Source organism: Ovis aries, chromosome 21, assembly GCF_016772045.2.
Source record: "Ovis aries strain OAR_USU_Benz2616 breed Rambouillet chromosome 21, ARS-UI_Ramb_v3.0, whole genome shotgun sequence".
In the NCBI taxonomy this organism is placed as follows: domain Eukaryota; kingdom Metazoa; phylum Chordata; class Mammalia; order Artiodactyla; family Bovidae; genus Ovis; species Ovis aries.
This window is the reverse complement of record NC_056074.1, coordinates 15,894,808-15,914,241: the sequence shown is the minus strand read 5'-3', so window position 1 is coordinate 15,914,241 and position 19,434 is coordinate 15,894,808. Positions and strand designations below refer to the sequence as shown.

The window sequence follows — 19,434 nt, the reverse complement described above, 5'->3', positions numbered from 1 at the left end:
CCATGCAGAATTAAAATCTGCTGAATACAACTCACAGGGCTACTTTAACTCACAAAGCACGGCTAAATAGCACTGTTCCTGTCAGTCATTGCTGATCAATAAAACAAAATCAGGCTATGACATTATGTCAGAGTAGTTTTCAGGAAAGCTAACACATTTCACTGAATCATCACATCTAGCTTTGTTCTCTAATGGATTTCAGATATTTTAAAACTGCTAGCCAACAGTTTAAAGGGGTCCCCAGAGGCCAAATCTAGGACGAACCGAGTCAAAATAGTGATGGTAATAAGACCGAAATAAGAATCCATTAAATCCATACTGATACCAAAGAAATTCATATGCAGGGCAGAACAGAAAGCTCTTTCTTACAGAAGAGCAAGCAATAAAAAGGAAGGAAGGAGTTAGAAAATCATCAACAAATGCTAAAACTAGTGGATGCAACATCTGATAAGGAACAAGGCATTTACAGCCTCAAATATCTTGTAAGAATTACTTATTAATTACAAAGGGAAAATACCAGAGACTTGGAGGACACACATTAATTATGTGATATTCTGGCCAAAAATGTGTAACGAGAATCTAATCACAAGGAAACATAAAACCAAATGAGTTATATTTTACAAAATAACTAGTGTGTACTCTTAAAAAATGTTGTGGTCAACAAAGACAACATTTCAGGAATATTACAGATAAAAGGGGACCAAAGAGACATGAATAAGTGCATAACGTAATCCTGAACTAGATCCTTAACCAGGAAAAAATGTTTACATAAAGGACAATACTGGGGCACCTCGTGATATCTGAATGTGTACTATTGACAAATTAATGGTATTTTATCAATATAAAAATTCCCCATTTTGATATTATACTATGGTTATGTAAGAAAATGTTCTTGTTTTCAGCAAATAATCACTGGTAAAGGGGCCTGATGTCTCCACTTACTCAAAAGGTTTAGAAAAAGATATAAACAAAACAAAAAACTCCACAAGCCTGGCCCGAGTTGGGATATAATACTCTTGTCTGTAGCATTTCCTCAGTAAGACGACAGCTACCTATCTGCCAATCCCATGGAGCATCTTATCTGTCGATTTAGCTGCCATGCCTCTCTTTAATTAATAGGGATGAATAAATAACATCAATCACTAATAACTTATAAAAACTAATAAATTACTGATTATGATCTAAATGTTAGAAATAATTAGTGATCTTTCCCTAACAGCTAGACATCTGAGAAAAAATGTTCTCAGATTATTAAAAACAATTCCCCCCCAAAATAAAATAATAAAAACGATTCCTAAGAACACTCTGGAGGTGAAGTCTAGGCATGGAAACACATGCCACCAAAAGGATTCATCACGACTGTAAACAAGTTTGGCATGAAGTTAACACATCCGTCCGTATCTGTCTTCTCAGACGTGCTTTATGTGAAAGATTTAATCAGTGGTGAGTTGTAAGAATAGAACACAAAGTTTCATCAGACAGCTTATATTACAACTGAACAGAATTTTAAGAAATTTTAATTCCAGAAGTTACAAGAATTTCCTTAGTGAGCTGTGGATATGAATTATCTTTACCAGAGTCTCTGCTGTTCTCCTCAGACTCCTCCTCCTCGTCATCGTCAGAGCACTTTCTCTTTGGGGTCTTTCTCCGCAAACGCCTGCTTTGCCTCATAGGCCGGGAGGGGTGTCGCCTTAGTCTTCGGCTACAGAAATCCGTGTCACTGTCATCATTAGATGGTGGGTCTTCTTCACTCTCATCTGGGTTCTCATCAGATACAACAAATTCATCCTGAGATCTATCCAAGAGAAACCGGATGAATTATGATGGTACACTTATAACCATGAGCCCATTTTGGAGTTCTCAGTTCAAATTCTAACAAGTCCAGTGAAATTATTAAGCAATGTTTATTGGAAATATCTAGGTCACTGGATCAATTTCCCTGTTTCTAAAACGAAGAGCTGTTTTGCACCCATTCTTTTCTTTTTTTCCAAAGGAGTTATGAAGATCAATTGATGCTCATTTTTGTACATAAATTGCTTTTGCCTCTTGGGAAGTCCCCCATGTGCCTCAAATTCAACATGTCCAAAAATGAACTCATTATTTCCTAGCCTACTCCTCTCTTCTGTTCCCTAGCCTGGTATTTGGTACTATCACCCATCTAGTAATTCAAGGCAGAAACTTGGAATTTATCCCAATTTCCTTCTCCCTGTTCATTTCTCATATCAATGACTAATTCCTCTTGAGTCTACTTCATAAAGATATCTCAAACCTGATACCTTTTCTCAGTTCAGGGTCTCATATCCCATCTAAACTACTATAGCAATTCCCCAAAGTCTCTTTAATCTCTATGCTCATTTCCCCTCAATAAATCCTACCAACGAATTCCAGGATGAATCTTTCTGAAACATAAACCTCATATCAGTCTGGTATTTAAAACTCTTCAGTGGGTTTTCATCATTCTTATGCAGGACAAACATAAAACTCCATCATCTGGTTCCTTTTTATGCCTTGGCTACATCTCTAGCAGGGCAATCTCTGCTGCTACCTTAATTCTTTTTATCCTGACAAACCAGGAGTTTCCTAAATATTCTATGACATTTTATGCCTGGCTGCCCTGGACAGGATTTCTTTGCTTAGAATACTATTTTTCTTTATACTGCTTCTAATCCCAAATTCATCAATCTGCCCAATTCATTCTTCACATTTCATACAGAGCTTTATTTCCACTCTGAGGCTTTCCTTGACCTCCCTGGATTGATATGGCCCTCTTCTGTACCCTGCCTTATGTTTTAGTAGCAATCATGCAGAAGGACTTTTCTGTGGTTTATATGTTTGTTTCCTCCACTAACAATCTGAGAGGAGAAACTGTGGTATTCCTTCCATATATCTGCTCTGTAGAGAAGCTTTCTGACATTATAGAAGAAAGCTTCTATACTGTAATTCAGTATAGAATTACATGCCCCAACCCAAACCCCTATAGGTCACCAGTAAATAGTTTCTAATTACTTATACCTGCCCATTTCTCTCACTTGACTGGGAACCAATGCAAGCTGCATGGCTTCAATCCTTGGTCACGGAACTAAGATCCCACACACTACATGGCTTGGCCAATAAATAAATAAATAGTTGTTGTTCAGCTGCTCAGTTGTGTCCGACTCCTTGTAACCCCAAACACCCATAAAACTTCGTTTTAATCTAGGAAGAGCCAAAATCAGCATCGTTGAATCTGTTTTAAGTACCCTGAAAACAGACCATCTACATGCAGAACAAAAGCCCCATCAGGGCCAAGTTTGGTTGGAAGCCCTGTTCAAGCCTCGACCTAGGGAATGGGATCTACGGACAGACCACACACCCATCACTGATCTTGAATTCATCCTCGCTCTCCTCTTCATCCAGGTTGCTGTCACTGTCCAGATCATTTAGTCGCCGGCGTTTCTTCCGGCGAGCAGCAGCTGCCCTCTGGGGTCGTTTATTTTCTTTTCTTTCTTCATCCAAAATAGTAGAGATGTCTTTTCCACGGTGGCCTGTGATGGTGGAGATATCTTTCCCTCGGCCAACTCCTGAGTCCAGGGGCAGGGATGTAGGGTTGAGGGGAAGAGAGGGAGGGAGAGAGAAAGACAACTCCATGTTTATTAAAAGTTTCCCTTTGACATCTACAGATTGTCCTTAGCAGCTTTTTCATTTGATTTCTTTATTTTCTTCCTAGAGCTATGCGATTTTCTCACAGCTTTAACTAGAGTTTTCAAGAAAGTTTTACATTTGTTTATCCTATTAAATGGGGCTTTCCAGGTGACTCACTGTCAAAGGCTCTTCTTGCCACTGCAGAAAATGCAGGTTTGATTCCTGGGTCAGGAAGATTTGGAGAAGGATGTGGCAACCCACTCCAGTATTCTTGCCTGGGAAATCCTATGGACAGAGGAGCCTGGCGGGCTACAGTCCATGGGGTCGCAAAGAGTTGGACATGACTGAGCAACTAAGCACAGCACACTTTTGAAACAATTAGTAAGCTCTGAGTCTACACACTGGCACCATGTCCATGGATTATTCTGAATCTCAGTCAACATCGTAGTGATTGTGATACACATTGAGGAGAATGAGAAAATATGCTTGCTTGCTGCTCTTTAATCAGGGCATTTTAATTAACATACTGGCCAAGCGAGATGAAGAAAAGAGAATGATAAACACGTACCTCCTCCATCAGCCTCTTTGATATCATCTTCTATAGCTTCATCAATTGCTTCATCAAACTCATCAAATCTAAAATACATACAACAATCACATTGTATAGCCTGTCCTGGCATATGGACTAGGAAAATTGCCTCTAAAATAAAAAAGGCCAGAATATGAAACTGCTCTCTGCTACTTTAGGGCTGTGGAACTTGGATTAGATCACCCCATACTCCTGTTAACTTCAATTTCTTTGGTACAATAGAGTTTTATAAATCAGTATCTAATTCTAAATTGTTGTTATTTTACTTTTAAAGAGTATCTATACCAGACATCAACAAGTATTTTTTAAAGGGACAGATAGTAAATATCCTAGGCTTTGTAGACTATACAGTATTTGTTGTAACTACTCAACTCTGTAGTACAAAATCAGCCATAGACAAAAAGTGAATGAATGTAACTGTGTTCCAATAAACTTTATTTTTTAGACACTGTGATATGAATTTCATGTGATTTTCAAATACTTTTCTCCTTCTGTTTTCTTTTTTCAACCATTTATAAATATAAAAGCCACTCCTGGCCATGTGGTATACACAAACCAGTAATGAGCTGGATTAGCCCACACATCATAGTTTGCTAACCCAATTATACAAATCATATGACAGAGTAAACTGAACAAACTTAGTATTCCAGAAATAATACTAAGTGTGAGGAATATATTATTGTTGCTCTTATATAGTATATTATCATTATTACCGAAATTCTTATACAGACAGTCAAAATTTTAAAACTAGGTCAATGTACTTTTTCTCAAAAGGGCTTTTTCGGGACTCCCCTGGTGGTCCAGTGGCTAAGACTCTGAGCTCTCAATGCTGAGGCCCTTGGTTTGATACCTGGTTGGGGAACTAGATCCCACATGCCACAAAAGACCCTGTGCAGCCAAATAAATTAAAAAAAAAGGGGGGGGTTACTTTTTCTTCTACCTAAAGAAAAAAAAAAAACAAGACTCGATGATTCTGAAGATTTTTTCACATACAAAGCTCCTTTCACTTTAGAACTGAGGTGATGCAAAGATATGGGGACTTGTTGAAGACTATGCTAAACATAGTAATTACTAGGCTCATGTGGCTATTTATATTTAATTAAAATAAAAAATGCTGTTCCTCACTAGCCATATTTCAAGTGCTCAACAGTGATATATGGCTACTGATTTCCATACCGCACAACAAAGAAACAGAACATTCCCATAACCACAGTAAACTGGATAGCACTGGATTAAAGTTATCCAGTGATTAACAATACAGATAAGACTAATAAGCAAATACTTTGCCCTTTGGAGTTGAGAAATTCATTACAGCTACAGACTTCCTTTCTAGAAAAATACATATACTTATAGAAACATAAAATTTTACATATTTCAAAGGAATCACAAGTTTCAGGCTAAGAACTCTTCTTCTACAACATATTTTTAAATGCAACACTTTACCTCCAATCTTTTCATACAATGCTATGAAAAACATCCTTGTAGATGTAACTGAGCTTTTTCTTAAGAGGAATTCTAAGAAAGAAAAAAATCTGTCCATCTATTCACGAGGCTAGAAGAAGAGATACAGATCAAGCCAGATGCAGTTAATGGAAAAATGGGAATTCTCCCAAGGACATGATGCAGCTGTAAAGTATCATAATAATGATACTTTATTCCTTTCTTTTTTAAGTAGAAAATTTTTATTACTTTGCCAGGCAAAGGCGGCCACAGTTAATGCCCTCAAAACTGTGTCCCCAACAATCTATCTCTTTGAGGCACTACTACCTTCTTACTGAGACACTCTGTTTTCTAAATTCAGAGAGTATCAGAACCTTTGAACAAAGGAAATTATACCAATAAGCAAGAAACTCCCACCCTTGACTAGAGGATCTAAGTCACTTTTAACACAAATAAAAAGTTCTGATTTACATTTCAGACTCAGAGTTTGCATAAGCTGTTAGACACAACACCCTACACTTCATCTTCATCGTTTTCAAGAAAAGAGGACTCTGTGTCAACCACGCAGTCTACATATGATATGGACCCTTTCATAGTCCTGCTTTCGCTTTGAGCCTTATTCTTCATTTAAATGTCATCTAAACTCTATCCTTAATAAACTCTTCAATTAAGAAAAGGTGGCAAGAATACACAGAACTATACAAAAAAGATCCTCATGGTCCAGATAACCACAATGGTGTGATCACTTACCTAGAGCCAGATATCCTGGAATGAGAAGTCAAATGGGCTTTAGGAAGCATCACTACAAACAAAGCTAGTGGAGGTGATGGAATTCCAGTTGAGCTGTTTCAAATCCTAAAAGATGATGCTGTGATAGTGCTGCACTCAATATGCTAGCAAATTTGGAAAACTCAGCTGTGGCCACAGGACTGGAAAAGGTCACTTTTCATTCCAATCCCACAGAAGGGAAATGTCAAAGAATGTTCAAACTACCGCACAACTGTACTCATCTCACACACTAGCAAAGTAATGCTCAAAATTCTCCAAGCCAGGCTTGGAACAGTAAGTGAACCGTGAACTTGCAGATGTTCAAGCTGGATTTAGAAAAGGCAAATCTTTTTCAGTTCTTTTGTGTATTCTTGCCACCTTTTCTTAATAGCTTTTGCTTCTGTTAGGTCCATACTGTTTCTGTCCTTTATTGTGCCTATCTTTGCATGAAATGTTCCCTTGGTATGTCTAGTTTTCTTGAAGAGATCTCTAGTCTTTCCCATTCTATTGCCTCTATTTCTTTGCACTGATCACTGAGGAAGGCTTTCTTATCTCTCCTTGCTATTCTTTGGAATTCTGCATTCAGATGGACAATACAGTTCTCCTACAATGCTTATTCTGATTATGTAAATTTGTTCCAATATGACTGATATATTAAGAAATACTTCAAACATAACATGTATTTCATACTTCCTGATACGTAATTTTCTTCACGATAAACACTAGGTAAATACAGAAAACTGCACCAGCTGCATAGGAATACACAAAACAAACACGTGCACATGCCTTATAAATATCTATCGGCTCCCTAATCTCATTATGTGTGCTATAAGCTACAACCATCTGCAACTAGTACAACTTTCTGGCTGATTTTAAAAACCCTTCATGCTACTATACAATAAATTACAAACTGCAAGTCTCCTCACAATTACTTCTGCAGACAGCTTCAGGGCTTTTTCAACATAAAAGGTCATTGTTTATTGTAGTATTTATGTTATCTCTTAACCATTTAACATGTGTCAAATGGTACTGCCATTTTTATAAATATTTTTTAATGTGTAACTAATGAAATTTTTGTTTGCCTCTAACACCATATTTTCCATAACCCCTATGGCTTTTATTGTGCGATTGTACAACAATGGCAATTTTTAGGAATGTATTGGTTGTGTTGTAGTAGAAGTAACTTTAATACTTGAACTTTCCATTAGGTTTTGACTTCACTAGTTATAATAATTTTATTTAAAAAAAGGTACCTTTTCTTTTTCAAAGTCTTTCTTTTTTAAAAAAGAATAAGACAGACACCATTCCCATAAACATGAAGGATTTTACTCTTACTGATCTAATGCATTTTATAAGTTTTAACAGTAACAACAGAAACTACACAAGGGGAACTCTTTCATGATCACTGATGAAAGTTTTTAAACAGGAAGCAAGCTCAAAATTCTCTAAAGTCAATTTTGCTTCTCATCTCCAGTTATTCAAGTTAAAAGACTTTTGTTGTTGTGTAACAATGGTCTAAAATAATTAAAATATCAGTTATTTATTATTGCGTGAGACAGGGTGGTTTAGTGGAGAGAACACTAGATGAATAAACAATCAGAAGATAAGATTTAATCCAGGTTTAGCTGCTAACAGAGTTACCATGGAAAAGTCTCTCTGTGGTGTACTTCTGAAGGCAGATGGTAAACCAGATTGCATTAACTGAGTCTTTCAATAGGCACCAATGGAGCACTATACTAGCTGTAAAGAACAGAGGGATGAATAACACGGACATGGTACTTCCCTTCATGTTAACAGTGTAGTGTAGGAGAGCAATATTAATCAAAAAATAAAAATCACAATTGTTACAACTACAGAAGTACTCTCAAGGAGAAGAACTGGTTGCTATAAGGGCATATAATAGAGAGATTTGATTAAGAGAAGGTTATTATTTAACAAGGTTAAAAAAATAGAAGGGAATTTCAAGGCAGAGTAATCAGTCTGTACAAAGGGACTGAAAGAAGACAATGTGGCTAACGAGAGAAAGGGGAAAATGTGGATGAGGTGGAGCTGAAAGGCCAAGAGCAGGGCAGACTATGCAGTGCTCCGGGCCTTGTTAAAGGCGTCAGTCCTTATCTCCAGAGCTACAGAAACTGGGCAAAGTATCTTAAACAGAAGAGGACAGCATGAACAAATGTACATTTGGAAAAGAGGATGGTGGCTGCTCTAAAATTCTGATTCTAAAGACAGTGACTAAGAAATATATATATACAACTTCTAATGATTACTGTAACGGTAAAAGCAAGGTTGTTTTAAAACCAGTTTCCACTCTTTCATTTCCACAGATTTCATACCTGTAACTTATACACTTCCGTGTTCTTGTTGACCTCCTTTCAAGCAAATTTGCTTTGGATTTTTTTGAATCTTTTTTCTTTTCTTCATGATCTTCTGAAAAATCTGGCTCCTGGTTTAAAAATATGATAATAAATACACAGGCTATTATGAGACAACAAAGTTCCTCAGAATTAATAGCTTTCTAAAGTCCATCTAGGCAGCACATGTGAAAGGTTAAAAAAAAAAGTGAAACGGTCGCCTCAAAACTGAATAAACAGGGCAACACTCAGTATAGAGATTAAAAATAATACTGGTGGATCAAAAGATGAAAATACTTCTGTATCAAACTTACGCTTTTGTGAGTTTATAGCTACCTCTTTTAAAACAATCATGATGAAGTCTACCTACTAATAACTAAAGTTAACACACATAAAATAGTCAACAGATATGCTGAATAAATGAAATAATGGATTTAGAAGAAGAAAGGGACATGGTGCTCCGGAAAAAAAAACCAGACAGGTGATTTCAGTGTGTGATTTAATTAAGCCTGGAATGAAACTGCATTTGAAATGAAGAAAATGTCTTCAAATGAAAACCATGTCACATATATTTTCACTCATGACATACCTTTCTTAATTACTAGATTAATAAATGCAAAACAATGATATCCCGTCAAAGAAACCAAACTGTAAGAACACAAAATATCACCAAAAGCAGGAAATAAAAAACCAAATATCCCTGAACCATTTTTTTAGTCACTTTACATAAACAGCACAGAAAGAAGCTAAAAACAAATTACCCAATATAGGGTAAAAACTCAGAACATTAACCCCATAGGGGTGAGCTATAAACTTAGTTCGGATGCAATGTTACATTTTAGGGCTATCTGTACACACATAATTTCAATCATAAGGGAAATGGGCGATTTTTTGAAAGTGCTAAATTTCATTTTCAATAAAAGTGGTATATTATACATTTAAAACCACTCATATAACAAAGTGAATTAAATTTTAGAACACTTTTGGCAGTCTCCTGTCTAAAAATACTATAAACCAGAAACTTACTTGTGGAGGAATGATGTTTTCAATACTAATACCCACATACACCAAGCGTTCTTTCCTTTAAAAAAAAATGACAAAAGAAATAAAAATGTAGCTTTGGAACATACTAATGTAATTATTTTTTAATAGCATATAGGTAATTTCTCTGAATTGTCTAACTGGCTTAAAGGACTCCCTAGAGATATGAAATGTAAAACTTGCTTCTTTAAACTTCATTTTACTTCATATTATACTGTATTTATGCATTTCATGTTAATGCGGCTCGTTAAAATTATTTAGAATACAAGTTTGTTTGACATGAACTATGAATCTGGACTATTTCAAAAGGCTGTTTTCAAAGTTTTCTATCAAACTACCCTGTACATGGTTGACAGAGGGATATTAATAAATCTTGTGTTAGTAAAAAAAAAAAAAAAAAGCATACAAAGTGAGATTTGCCAAAAATAAAACTTATGCAAACATTACTAACATAGGTAATACTAAAAATTACAACTTTATGGTAATAGCAGAAGCTAGGTCATGAACATATTAGTTAATATGTATGAAACTTATAGTATTGGTATCTGTGGCAGGCACAAAACTAAAGGTATGAAAATCTCAGCTACAGAAGTGATTGATACCAGGCAATAGAAACCTTGTAAATGAAATAAGGAAATTTGATGAAAAGAGCCATGCTGTGACTCACTGATGAAGTGATTAGATGAAATGCCAACTCTGATCGGACAAACTGAATCTCTGTTATGCTGGAAGTTCTCAGCAATACTGTATATGAAAGATTCTAAACCCATTCACTTCTTGTTTGCAGAGAAGAAAGCAGCAACATAGTTATAGATCTCTGTACTACACAGGATGCTTAACAAAAAACTTATCTTCAGAGCCAGTTGAGACTTTTCCAGGAAATGTGGATTTATGAACAGTAAAGATACATCCAGAGTTTCCCTTCTAAGAAACCTTTGTTGATTTTAATTCAAACACCAAAAATTGCTGTATAAAACAGTAGTTTTCTCTGGTTTTCTAACAGTTAATTCCATTCACCAAGGACAACTGAGCTCTTGTATCCACATGCCACTGTACGATCCAATAAACAGAAACATAATGGTAACCACTCTTCCATTTGTGATGTCCTACATAGGACATTAATGATCTAGTTGCGTAGGTTCTTTAGAACACAGCCTTTACTGCCCTATAAACTCTGGGCCCTAACTAACAAGAATTTTATAGTCTTTTTAGAGACAGGTTATGAAACTATTAGGCTTCCCAGGTGGTGCCAGTGGTAAAGAACCCAACTGCCAATGCAGGACATGCCCGAGACAAACATTCAATCCCTGGGTCTGAAAGATCCCCTGGAGGACAGCATGGCAATTCCCTCGAGAATTCTTGCCTGGAGAATCCCAGTGGACAGAGGAGCTGGGCGGGCTACAGCTCAAAGGGTCACAAAAGTTGGACACAACTGAAACTTAGCACACATGTATGAAGCTATTAAATAAAAACTGGCATATAAAAATAATAAAATTATTTTAAACAAAACTTGTTTTTTTTAAAAAACAGTACAGTTAATGAACTAAAAACCAGGAAAGGAAGAACAGCACTACCTGAAATTAATAGGGAGGGCTACATGGATAAGTCAAAACTTCAGCTGTTATTAAAAATGTCTGACATGTCTCTAACCAAGTTTGCTGTGATATCAATTTCCTCTTTTGTATTGCAAAAGCTTTATTTTCACTCGTCCATTATTTCTCTTCTCAACTCAATGGAAAAAACATATAGTCATGTTGCAGGTTAGGTCATGATTTACATCAGACTTGGAAATCCAAAGGTAAATAAGACATGGTTCTTGCCCTCCCAATTAAACAACTGACTGTACTCCATATGAACAGGTATAATGGAACTGTGAAAAAAGAACAGATTTTTGTCTAAAGAGCTGAGAAATCTGGAAAGACCTTAAATAGGTGGTAATATTAACATCTGAGTAAGATCTTAAAGGTAAGTATGACTTCTCCTCAAAGAATTTTCTTGCTTAGTAACCTTATGGAAAGTTACATCTTCCATTCCATCTCACCAAATAGTTTAATGATCATATTGGGCTCAGACCTTACTATTACCACACGCCTTCTAAGATTTCAGTTTCAAGGAACCTGTTTTCTGGTTTCTACTGACTCACTTCCCAGCTGACTCCTTCTAGTACACTGATTTTGACAATTCCCTGACTCCAGTGCAAACTCTATCCATTGACCCTACTCTCTCTTCACTTTTTGGCACTCCCTTTGTATCCTTACTTTCCCCCTTACCTGGCTTAGACTTCATGGTCCATCATTATAAATACTCCTTTGCATACACTTTCAAATTCCTTGTCTTTTTCTCTCCTTCCCTCTGTTAAATTACCTGGAAAATGCCAACCCTGATTAAACCCAACTCTGTGCTAGCAAAGCACTAGTAACAGTACTCTGGAAGTACAGAGCTATTTGAATTCCCAATAATTTCTGGCACCAAGTCCTGGAAGGGACTTTACAAATCAGTTGCATGGACTTCTGAAACATCGGACATCACAAAGCATCACAGTTTCAGTTCTATAGACAGTTGCTGGCTAGTTACTAATTACTCACTGACACATCCTTCTTTTTCATCATACCAGAGCCATATACTATATACCTCATTTTGATTACACTGCCTGGCATAAAGTAGGTGCTCAATAAATGTTCAATATATGTTGACTAAAAGCACAAACAAGGAGAAAGATGCTCTAGCACTATGACACAGGGAGTAAGCAAGGCTCCAAACTGTTAGGATGAATGCTAGAGAAATTGTTTCACAGATCTGAAACTGGATGAATAAAAATGCTCACTTTTAAAAGAGATGAAGTCCCCTGAAATTTACAGTTAATGTATTATTTACTTTAGAAACACACATATTTTGCTATTTAGAGCTTCTAATATAAACATACATTAGGAACTATAAATAATGAAGGCTATGTTAACCAGATTCTGGGGGAAAATTAGCAAACAACAGTAACAATTCGGTTAACCTGCCTTGTCAGAATGGTCTCTCATATAGGATTTAGTGTGTGATCTAAAGGCACACACAATTACAGATGTCCTCTTAAAGGATGACATTTAAGTAAAGAGGATTATCAAGGATAGAAGAGAAACTGGATGAACTAGAAAATGGGAGACCAACAGCGTAAAGAAATATTGTGGCACATTTTCACATAAATTTCTAAAATTTAAAGCATTTCTTAACTAGAGCAGCATTTCCTAAAGTATAGGAGGCAAAAGTAAATGCTCACCGATCTTTCCACACATAAACCTGACAAGCATCACAGGGCTCCAAAGGACAAATAGATACAATGTATGAGACAAATTCTTAGTGGCTTACATTCTTGGCTTTTAGAGAGAATCCATTTTCTTCCATGTCCTTAAAGAATAAGCCTATTAGCTATCAACAATTTTATATCAGATCAGCTTCAGAACATGAGAAAACGGCTCATTTCTCAGAAGGGCAGGTAGATTTCAGGAAGACTGAGTCCAATTTTTAATTATGACTTAGTTATGACTAATCTGAAGCATCTTTAATTGAATCTCTTCCAGTGTCAAAAATTAGTGTGTTTAGTCATTCAGTCATGTCTGACTCTTTGCAACCCCATGGACTATAGCCCACCAGGCTCCTTGGACAGGGACTTCTCCAGGCAAGAATACTGGAGTGGGCTGCCATTCCCTTCTCCAGGGGATCTTCCCAACCCAGAGATCAAACCTGGGCCTCCTGCATTGCAGGCAGATTCTTTACCATTTGAGCTACCAGGGAAGCCCCTCAAAAATTAAGACAGCAATTTGCACATCAAAACAGTCTTAATAACTATATATAGGACTATCAGTAAGAGTTCCTAAACATAAAGGTATTTAGACAACTGATTAACCCATGTCCCCTGCATTAGGAGCACTGAGTCTTAACCACTGGACCGCCAGGGAAGTCCTTGAACCCAGTTTTAATACTCACCTTTGTAGAGAGTAAAATGTGTGGATTATGGAATGAGCAGACTGCCTGAAAGTAAACTAAATTTTTTAGGGTAATATTATGTGATAGCAGTAAAAAAGTAGCAACAAATGAAGGAGACGCTACTTCGATTTTTCTCATATTATGAATACATGGGCATCAAGTCCTACTGATTAAGACTATGAAAATTCTCTTCAGCCTCTCCACTTTATTATCATGATGAGTGATCTAGTTCAGACCTCACTGACTCCCACAAACTTTATTCCAATGGCCTTAATGCTAATTCCTTCTTCTTGCTGTTACCAGGGTATATTTTTCCGAAATAAAAGTCTGATTATGCATATCTCTCCTTTGATAGTTTCCCCACCACCCCTAGAGAATAATCACATTTCCCAGCCAGTTATGCAAAGCTGTTCACAATCTGGCCTCAGCTTCCTTTTTAGCTTCACCCCCCACCCCTCTTACTCTCACATTTACACTCTGTCTCTGCGTTTATTGTGCTCTTTGCCTAAAACATCCTTTCTCTGCATGTTAGTCTGTATCACCTCTACTTATGTTGCAAGGACTTCCCTGATAATCCAAGCCCTTGGAGAACTACAGTGCTCCTCCACAATGTTCCAATACTGCTCTAAATGTACTTCAATTTGCCTACTTATTTGCATCACTGGTTCATACACAGAAAATAAGCTCCAGGTAAGCAAGAGCTTTGTTTTACTCATCTTTTCTCTTCAGTTTGGAACACAGCCTAACTGCTTTAGACCATACTGCAGGGGCATACTGAAAAGGGAATCGCTGCTTACAGTCAGTAAGCTCTTTATTTCACCAATGTTAATTCTACCCACCCAAAGAGAAGCCATGGGAAACTAAGTTGTAGACCAATTCTTTGTGTTTTCTTGAACTCTCTACATACTTAGACACATATCCTCCACAATACTCGGGCCAATACTTATTCAGAGTAGGTTATGATAAAAACTTTAGATCAGGGATTTGGCAAACTTCCTGTAAAAGGACAGATAATATATTAGGCTTGGGTTATATGGTCTCTGTTACAACTACTCAATTCTGTAGCTGTCATGCAAAAGCAGTCACAGATAACATATAAACAATGAGCATGGCAAAGGTTATTTATGAACAGTGAAATGAGAATATGTAATTCTGATGTGCCATGAAATATGACTTTTGTTTTTATTTTTTTCTAATCATTTAAAAACAACAAAAAAAAGACCCATTCTTAGGTGGCAATACAAAAACAAGAAGTGGGCCACATTTGGCCCACAAGTAAGAGTTTACCAATCTCCGCTTTATACAGACACATTAGTCTATACTGGAAGATAATTCTGATGTCAAATTCCCAAGTGAAACATTAACACACATATCACAGTACCTGCGTTCAGCACGCTCCTTCTTCTTTAAGGCAACATCCAAATCTTGTAATTGTTCTTCTAATTTTTCACACAGTAGTTTCTGAAAACATAAAGCAGATGAGTGTCATCTTAAACACCTTTCCACAATCACTTATCTCTTGCCTATCAGCAAAAGCTACAGTGCTAAGAGAGCTAATAAGGGCCCACAGAGAAAACAGTGAAATGCTCCTTGTATATAATTAAATAAAGGATGCCACTTCAGTTCCTCCACTCTACTGAAGATGGGCAGGCTATCTTTGAAGTAACACACACGTTAAAGAAACTTACAGCTTTGTGAAACATATTCTATATCTACCTTGCTGGCAGTAATTAATGGTTAAAATAGCATTTGGTTCAGCATATATACATGACAGTGATTAAAAAAAGTTTTTAAATCCCAAGGCATTTTTAAGGAAGAAGGTTACATGTACAAGAAAATATAATGGTGCCAATCACTGTTTTGTTTTGTTTTTTTAAGCGAATGGAAAAAAAAATTTACAAAATCATGCCAAACAGTTAATAGGTCAAAATAGAGCTGAACAATATAGAGCTGTCAGAGTGATGCTGAGCCAAATGATTCCACTTAACTAAAAAAATGCAATGAAGACCACCATCTTTGGGTGGTTTTTTTTTTGAGGCATGCTGCACAGCTTGTGGCATCTTAGTTCCCTGCCCAGGGATTGAACCTGGGCCCCCTGCAGTGGAAGCACAGAGTCCAGACCACTGGACCACCAGGGAATTCCCAAATTTTAAAGCAAAATGAGACTGGAAAGGACCTTTTGAATAAAAAAAATATTCTGCTCTTCAGGTTTTAAAAGAAATCCACCGAATCAAGATATGAGAGAAATAGAATCCATGATTCTATTTATAGTATCATTATAATGGTCCGTAAATTATAACATCATCTATAAAACTGACAAAAGAAGGCAGGCAGAAATGAAAAAGAGGATGAAAAACAGGGATAAACAACAGGAAGAAACTAATTTCTTCCCTTGTATATTATCCTCATGGAGGGGAGACGTGGCTGCGCCTTTAACAAATGGGAGAAAAAATAAACCAGAGATTATAATTTTGTAAAAAGAAGAGGTCCTTTGAGAATTGCTTTGGGTAAAAATAAAGGGAAGACCTATAAGATACTAACAAAAGGTAGTTTTTAATCAATAGCCTCTACTTTTATAGAAATTTAAAGAAGAGATAAGCAATATCTATAAACTGACGATTAAAATGTTTAGTGGCTGTCAAGAAATATTAATTTGAATATAAAAGCAGAGATTGGAAAACCAGAACTGTGCTGGGTTGTCATACATGCTGGCAAGGGGGGCAGAACCATTCTCCATCTGGAATAATCATTAGAGGAGGGCGAAGGCAGGCAGTGTGGTATCCACTGTCACAAGAGTCACACAGAAGGATCTGAAATAAACCATAGATAAATGTCAACCTATCTCTATGGGTAATATTCAGTAACTCTTACGTTAAAATAAAGACATTTTATATATCTTAGCATGATACTAAGAAATACACTATATTATACTCTTTATCTGCATAAAGCATAATAATAAAAACCCTCAGTTAATTAGGAATTTAACAGGTCTTTTTTGTTTGTTTGTTTTGGGCCATACCACACAGCTTACGGGATTTTAGTTCCCTAACCAGGGTCTGAACCCTCATTCCTTGCATTGCAAGGGGATTCTTAACCACTGGCCCACCAAGGAAGTTCCCAAGGACCACAGCTAATTCAGCATCATTCTCCTACCACTTAACACACAATAGTGGCTTGAGATTTCTATTTTGGAGATTATTCTGAAATATCCAGCATATGAAATTAACCATATTTCAGATCTTCAGATTCCAGCGTCATTCGCTTTGGCACAGTAACCAGCAAATGGGATTTTCAGAGCAGTTAGTAAGATAATAGAATAAAAATCCTCCGTATGTTCTAAGAAGGGTGCAACTTTCTCCACATCCTGGATGTCATTTCTGCTTACTTCATTTTACTTCTCAATTCTGTACACCTCTTTGTCATTGTCATCTATTACCACCTAGTGTGTGCCTAGTCACTCAGCTGTGTCAGACTCTTTGTGACCCTGTGGACTGTAGCCTGCCAGGCTCCTCTGTTTCTGGGAATTCTCCAGAACACTGGTGAGGGTTGTCATGCTCTCCTTAGTCAAAATGCATTCTTTCAATTAAAAAAAAAATAGGTAATGGTAGGAAAAGAACACAAATGTTGATTTTTACTTGATTTAAAGGGCAGAAAAGACCACTATCACAAATCTTCTCTTTGCCTTTCTCCACTTAAAAATTTAGTTTGAAGATCATAAAAATAGTTAGAAGGGTCTTCTCAGTGTAATTTTGACATCTGTTCTTTTCAGAGCTATATCTTTTCCTTAAACCTTCTGCAACTACTGAGCTATGATAAACTTGACTGATTAATTTAGTTTCCAGATACGATTTTCACATTTAGGAAGAAAACTGCAAGTTAAACCAGAAATAAATAGCTTTACCTCAGCCCACAACAAGTATCAGGAGCTGTTCTGAGCAACTTTACATAACTTGTTTCTGCTCTACACAACTCTACCTATGTGGAAGCATCTTTATGTCTCTTTCTACGTAATAGGTAGAGCTTGCTTTTGAAGTCAGATCTATTCAAAACAGAACAGCTGGGCATAACAAGAGTGCTTCTTCAACAGGTTCTTTAGAAAGCACTCATAAACTACAAAAATATGTATCTAGGTGAGGAACTGGGTTTTTTGGGGGGGCTCCAAAATCACTGCAGATGGTGACTGCAGCCATGAAATTAAAAGATGCTTACTCCTTGGAAGGAAAGTTATGGCCAACCTAGATAGCATATTCAAAAGCAGAGACATTACTTTGCCAACAAAGGTCCATCTAGTCAAGGCTATGGTTTTTCCAGTGGTCATGTATGGATGTGAGAGTTGGACTATGAAGAAAGCTGAGCACCAAAGAATTGATGCTTTTGAACTGTGGTGTTGGAGAAGACTCTTGAGAGTCCCTTCAAATGCAAAGAGATCCAACCAGTCCATTCTAAAGGAGATCAGCCCTGGGATTTCTTTGGAAGGAATGATGCTAAAGCTGAAAGTCCAGTACTCTGGCCACCTCATGCGAAGACCTGACTCATTGGAAAAGACTCTGATGCTGGGAGGGATTGGGGGCAGGAGGAGAAGGGGATGACAGAGGATGAGATGGCTGGATGGCATCACTGACTCAATGGACCTGAGTCTGAGTGAACTCTGGGAGTTGGTGATAGACAGGGAGGCCTGGCGTGCTGTGATTCATGGGGTCGCAAAGAGTCGGACACGACTGAGCGACTGAACTGAACTGAAGAACTTACTTTCCAGATAAGAAAGTCCCGTGTAAATCTGTCACTATTTTTCTGAATATATCTGGTCTATAATTATCCTCTTAAATTTTTTTTTAGAACTACCCATTTCTAAAGTTTAAAGCCCTACTGGGTTATTACTTGACTTATTCATATGTTTTTACAGAAAGGCAATAAGCCCTTCAGGTCTTATTTGAAGCTGCCACTTCAGAAATAACATTATAAAGTAACTTAAAGGGAAAGAACAAAATTTTAAAGAAAAAACAAAAAACAAACAAAAAACCAGAACAGGAATATTTGAATGAACTGATCTGTGAGAAGAGATTAACAGTGCATGCTTAAGTGGAGGAAACATCATTACAAAGCTAGGTAGAATGAAAGCAAGATCCTGATCCTCCCTAGAATTAGATTATCTGAGAATAGAAAGAAAGGATTTTACACACAAAAAATTGAAATCATGATCAAACCCAGATAAGTTACAATGTTTTAGACAACCACAGCATGGCAATAATCTGTATACTGTCCATAGAGATCAGGTACACACTAGTTCAGGATGGTTTGGAAGGCCGCATTTTTTGCATGGCTCATCATCATCTGCTAGGATGGCTTCTTCACTTTCCTTTTCTTCCTCCGCTTCTGAAGCTGCAGATGATTTTTCACTGTCAGACCCTTCACTTTCATCATTGCTGGAATATTTCCACCTGCCACGTGTTCGAGAACCAGTCCATCGAACTTTGCCTTTGGGCTTTACCTTGTGTAAAATAAAAGATTAGGACAATTTAATGTAATAACAATGTAAAAAATACAACAACACGCTTCCGATTACATATGCATTGTGGAATATACAAAGAAGAAAAGAAAAATTACTGTAGTTTCATCAACAGATATACTTACTATTAAATTTTGGTATATATT

General features: G+C 36.8%; 1 protein-coding gene and 1 non-coding gene across 2 annotated transcripts in view; both read right to left on the bottom strand.

The window, feature by feature from the left end:
- Positions 1–19,434, bottom strand: part of RSF1 (remodeling and spacing factor 1) — a 154,910-nt gene that overhangs the window by 11,096 nt on the left and 124,380 nt on the right. The window contains exons 7-14 of the mRNA XM_015103086.4: positions 19,064–19,270; positions 16,488–16,592; positions 15,164–15,243; positions 9,796–9,850; positions 8,752–8,861; positions 4,190–4,257; positions 3,353–3,560; positions 1,575–1,795 (exon numbers count right to left, since the gene is read on the bottom strand). Coding sequence (XP_014958572.2) covers positions 1,575–1,795; positions 3,353–3,560; positions 4,190–4,257; positions 8,752–8,861; positions 9,796–9,850; positions 15,164–15,243; positions 16,488–16,592; positions 19,064–19,270 — 1,054 coding nt within the window. The remainder of the gene's footprint in view (positions 1–1,574; positions 1,796–3,352; positions 3,561–4,189; positions 4,258–8,751; positions 8,862–9,795; positions 9,851–15,163; positions 15,244–16,487; positions 16,593–19,063; positions 19,271–19,434) is intronic.
- On the bottom strand, positions 15,848–15,920 carry TRNAG-UCC (transfer RNA glycine (anticodon UCC)). Its single transcript has one exon. It is a non-coding gene; the product is annotated as a tRNA-Gly (tRNA).